The sequence below is a fragment of the Juglans regia genome, chromosome 3, assembly GCF_001411555.2.
Source record: "Juglans regia cultivar Chandler chromosome 3, Walnut 2.0, whole genome shotgun sequence".
Taxonomy (NCBI): Eukaryota; Viridiplantae; Streptophyta; class Magnoliopsida; order Fagales; family Juglandaceae; genus Juglans; species Juglans regia.
Window position 1 is genome coordinate 887,925 of NC_049903.1, and position 5,702 is coordinate 893,626.

At 34.9% G+C, this 5,702-nt stretch overlaps 1 protein-coding gene across 1 annotated transcript; it reads left to right on the forward strand.

The window, feature by feature from the left end:
• The first annotated feature begins 367 nt into the window (after positions 1–367).
• LOC108985007 (ethylene-responsive transcription factor ERF024-like) lies at positions 368–1,171 on the forward strand. The gene has a single exon (XM_018957129.2). The coding sequence runs from the start codon at positions 527–529 to the stop codon at positions 1,169–1,171; it is 645 nt and encodes a 214-aa protein (XP_018812674.1). The 5' UTR covers positions 368–526.
• The last annotated feature ends 4,531 nt before the right edge of the window (positions 1,172–5,702 follow it).

The following is a 5,702-nucleotide window of genomic DNA, read 5'->3' on the forward strand; positions in this document are numbered from 1 at the left end:
GGTTATTTTACCACAGGAGAACTTGAATGGCCTTATACAGGTGAACATGGGTAATCTAAAGTGGTGCTCCGGTCCGGTGAAGCCCTAGCTAGTACCTTACATATATAACTGAACCCGTTAGGGTTTTTTCTTGGATGAGTGTATATATTCTTTTTCAGCCATTAAAATTGCCAGTTTTTTTCAAAAACTTAAAGTTGAAAGGAAGTGATATTGAATCGAATCATATATTTTATATTTTAACGCGGCCCAAAAATTCACTGTTACATATAACTGATGTTAATTAAGATATAGTTTTTCCTCAAAAACACAGTCCAACCCAGATGTCCAACACAAAGCTGTCTTACACCAAAATCCTCAGCGAGCGCAGTTCAGAAACAACTGGTTTGCACTTTCTTCACATAACTCTACGCACTGCAACCCGGTTTTGCCCTAAAATTTCATCCACCATAAATGGCTTTCATTCAGCCTCCAACGAACCAGTCCCAACTTCCCGCCAATCTTCCAATCCTCACCCAAGTGAAAAACCATGAAGCATTATTCACAATCCGCCACAAATACGAGTTCTAGCAGCAGCAGCGGAGGCAGTAGTGGAGCTAGTGGCAGCATTGCCTCTGTTACTGCCGGGGCAGCACCCCCCACTAGGGGGCGTCACCCAGTTTATCGTGGAGTAAGGCGTCGGAGTACTGGGAAATGGGTGTCCGAAATTCGCGAACCCAGAAAGCCTAATAGAATCTGGCTAGGCACATTTCCTACACCTGAAATGGCTGCAGTCGCTTACGATGTGGCAGTGATTGCTCTCAAAGGTCAAGATACTGATCAACTAAACTTTCCCAACTCAGCCTCTTCTTTGCCCGTGCCCGCCTCCACTTCCCCACGTGATATCCAAGCAGCTGCAGCCTCTGCTGCAGCTGCTTTAGGGGCTGCAGCAGCTGCTATGGGAGCTGCAAAAGATGCTTCAACCGCGAATGAGGGTGATGGAACACAAAAAGCACTAGAACCAGAAAGACCAGTGTTTGATGAATTTGTTGACGAGGATTTGATCTTTGACATGCCCAATGTTCTTGTGAATATGGCTGAAGGAATGCTTCTTAGCCCACCTCGCTTGGACGTCGCTGGCGACGATGATGAAAACACTCATGATCAGGATCAGAACCTTTGGAAATTTCCTTAAACCACCATATATCTACAACTGCATAATCATCAATATTTTCCGCCAAAAACAAAACCTGAAGAAACTTAACCTCTATAATATACGACGGAGTCTTCCTTTGATAATCTAGAATGCAAGATGACAAAATCAAGTGCGTGTGAGAGTGCTGGCTTGTTTGCTTATAAATAATTCTACAGGATTTTGTGTATTAGGAGTTTCTCTTTTTGCACTTTCCTGTCTTTCAATGCTTGATCAAGAGTCACACAATGTGAGGATCAAAGAAACATCCTTATACAATTCACAAGCAGCTCGATCGACTTGATTTCATCAGCGACTGGAAATTGACATATGATCAAATCCTACCCAGAAGGCAAAAGCCAAAAAAAAAAGAAAGAAAAAAGAACATTAAATTCGTGATATCTAAGTAAAACAAAGGCCTTCTTGATTTCAGGTACTATGCTTTAATTCGAAGTAAAATAAAATATACAGCAGAATGCTTTGGTTAAAAAAAGAAAAGAAAAGAGCAGAAAAAATAGTGTCCGTACCGCCCATAACTGCCAGCAACTGAATTTGTAACTACCAACTTCCAAAAGATTTAAAAGAATCCATGAGAAATCTTAAGATCATTCGAGACAGTACTTTCCAAAAAATGACTATATATATATATATATACATATTCCCATGAACTGAATCATAAATGGCACCTCAATTTGCATCTTCCAACTTCTATATGGTCAGACTGTCAGTACTGCAAAATATCATGATCAGTAATTCAATCCCATCTCAATCCAGCCCTCTAGAACTTTGTTACTACTTGAACCATAAATCAGGCCAAACACATGAAACGGTATTATTAGGCTTTGAAATAACATTGCAAATGGGAAGGATATGTTTCTAGAATTTTTCGGATGCTCAATCTCCATTTCATTATTCAGTGCACTGAGGTTCCAAATTAAGCAAATAGGATGAATGGTTAGGTGAAGAAAAGCAAGTAAGTTGGGAGGCTTAGTCAACAAAACAATCAAGATGTTGATTTAAGGGTGTTTTATATTATTACTTCTAACACTGCAGTACTTTACATGACTTTTATTTCCAGCCACACGTTGTGATTGTTAGGATGGAGCTCCCAAAAAGATTATGGCCTACCTTACCCTCTGTTGACGTGTCATTCTCGCCGTTTGGTTCCTATGACGTGGCACTCAGACATTGGGGGATAAATTCCAGGGATGTTGAGTCTTCACCTAGCTTCGACCTTTCGATCGACAGGGTCCACATAGTCATGCATCGTAGGCTTGGAGGCTATCCGAGAAGTAATATGTAGTTTTCAGTTTATTAGGAAGTGGAAATGCAAAGATCAGATGAGACCGAGAGACATTAGTGTGAGGCATGAAGAGGAATGTGGCTTTAGTACTACCCATGCACCTAAACATAATTAATTAATCTTACTAGCACTTGGAAGATGGAGCTTTGTTAGCACCCTGCCTCTGGCCTGTTATAACAAGAATAAATGTGTAATATCAAACAAGGACCTTCGGTCCCACACCTAGCTATATATATATATCATGCCCAATGTTCTTGTGAATATTCTAATAAGAGAATTACTACATATACAAAAAATATATATATATATAAAGTAAACTCATAAATTATTGTGATTTCGTGAAATCTTTTAGATCTATTTTATAATTAAATTAAATTTATAATTTAACGTATCACATTAAATCTCATCAATTTATAAATTTATTTTTATATAATTTTTTTATAGTTAAAATATTTCCATCCTAATAAATATATATATAAGTTGAATATATATATATATATATATATATAAGTTGAATGGTACAGTCCTTTTTGAGTTTATCACTTCTTTTTAATAGTTCTCTCATGCATTGCAATCGCTTTGTTTTGTGCATAAACAGCTTTCTTCTTCTTTGCAAACGTATGCGAACAATGAATTTCCATATATACTAATTAATTAAGCCGCCATTAGTTGTGAACTTGTGTGTATATAAGCCGCCATTAGGTCTGCATGTACCAGCAGTACTCCACTATCATGATTAATGACTAAACAAACATGAGAAAGTGTGCTTTCAATTACTAGATCTGACTGCATGTGTGGCCTATCCACAGTGGGACAAATTGTAGGCACGCAGTCTTAAACCAGTAATATCTATGGGGTTGTAACTACGAAGCAAAATATATTATATATATTTTAAATATCTACGGACAGTGGGCAAAACTCCATAAATGGCAGAAGTCAAGAAAAGTGATAATTAGGCATTAATCGATGGTTTAAGCACCTCGGAAAGGCAAATTATCACTTGTATTAATGTGCCAATTAATTACCATCATGTTATGCTTCTTCTATTCATGCCAAAGGATGACATGCGCCGGCGCGGGCATCTTTGTGATCTAGTGCATCATATACTGAGGCTTAGCCCAATGAGGCCAGACTCACGTTGATACAACCACAACACAACTGTCCTGATTAAAAATACTGCTTTTCGAAATTTGACAAGATGGCTAGATCAGATCAGATCATATCATAAGGATCTGGATTTCTATCTTTATATTATATTATTATATATATACCCTTTTTGACAGATGTATTTTCGGCCAGATACATTAATCCATGTAAATAGATAAAGATCCATTATGAGATATCATGACAAATAGAAAAGGATGGATATATGGGAGAGTAATATACCATGATGCCATGGATTATATATGTAAACATCCAATCGATCAGCTTCTATATATTTAGGAAACTTCATCAATTGGTTTAGGATCCCTCAATTTATAGGTAGTACTTAAACAGCTAGCAATCGAAGAAACTGATCAAGGAATTAAGCCGCTTAATTTAAAATTTCAATACTACATATATGTTTCGGTTGCTTTCTGAAATTATAAGAAAATTACTTATTTGTGATAAGTTATTTTTAATAAAAATAATTATTTCTTGTCAAAATATATATTTTTATTATAAATAGTTATTATCATCGTAAATAATGTTTCGAAATGATTAATAGGATCTAGTGAAACAAGATCAAAAGATACAAGTGTTCGAGTCATTGAATATACACTTCAGGGTCCTGCGAATACCATCATTATCCCGACCCGACAACCTATATTACCCTATACACTCTGTAGCAAAATGGATCTTACTAAGGTACTAGACGGACAATAAGGAGACAAACCAGACAAAGTAAGAACTCAGGGTGGAGGTTGTGAACCAACAAAACAAATGAAATGGACAAAAATAAAAGCAACAATTAGATACCAGACTGGCTCTAATAGGCTTTACGCTTATCACTGTTTTCTTTTGAACCATACTCATTCACAAGAGCGACTAAATCAAACTCAAAAAGTTTGTTTAAAACAGTCAAACTATGATGAATGAGAACAACTATATTCGAAACTATTGGTGATAAAGATGAATTATTTTCTTCTTTATCAACTTCTTCATTTACAAATTTATTCTTAAATGATTCAGGATATATAATATATATATATATATATATATCCTTTCGTGCCTGGAAGTTTGGAACTAAACTAGAACTAGCTAGCTAGTGACCAACGACTCTTTTTCTTTTTCTTCTTTCCCGTCTCTTTTCTGTCCCCAAACCTTTTGATCCTGAGTAGTGCTAGCTATACTATATTTATAAGTGCTGCGTATTTATTTTTTAAAAAAAATAAAATTTATTATTAAAAATTTAATTTTTTTATTATATTTAATTTTTAATTTTTTTTAATAATTATTTATGTAATTCATGACTATAAATATATATATATTTTTTTTTTACCTCGGATGTCCTAAGTAGCAAGGCCCGCCAAATATATATTTGTACACTGGTACGCTGAGTGGTACATTATATATGTAAAATATTATATACGACCGGGCGGGCCGGCCCAAAATATTTCCCACCAATATACATTATGTTATTAGGGGTTTTAGTTTATTTTTTTTCCTTTTGAGAAGTTTCATTTTACATCTTAAATTGATTGTAGTTAATTTTTTCAAACTACTTAATAAAACAAAGCTGGCAAATTAGTTTTTTATATTCAAAGATTGTTCCTTAAACATGAAAGTGGACGGCCCGCAATAACTTTGATTACGTCTCTTCTTTGAGAGAAATTCTAACGTACGTAGTATCAAATCAACGAGGTAAAACTAGGTGTAATTTCAAAACGTCCAATCAATTTGATATTTCAATTGTAGTAATCGACCCAAATGTTCAAAGTAACTGGATCGAATATATATTGTATGTATATATATATATATTCGTCATCATCGATTTCATGATGCTATTATTGTGCCTACCACTTCCTACAATATTATTGACAATAATATATCTTTTATTCCTTATCTTAATTCCATTTTAATTTTTTTCCCGTTGTTTTATCAATTAGTAAAAGCAAGAGTAACGAATTTCAACGTTTGATGTCATATTATAAGTACTTTTAACGTATGCTAGCTATTCCTCCACAACTTGATCAACAATTCTATTTTCACGATGCTTTAATCTCTTAATTAATTAGTTCATGACTATCA

What these genes read in the sequence shown, in the direction of transcription:
- LOC108985007 (XM_018957129.2), top strand. Translation starts at nt 527, where the DNA reads ATGAAGCATTATTCACAATCCGCCACAAATACGAGTTCTAGCAGCAGC.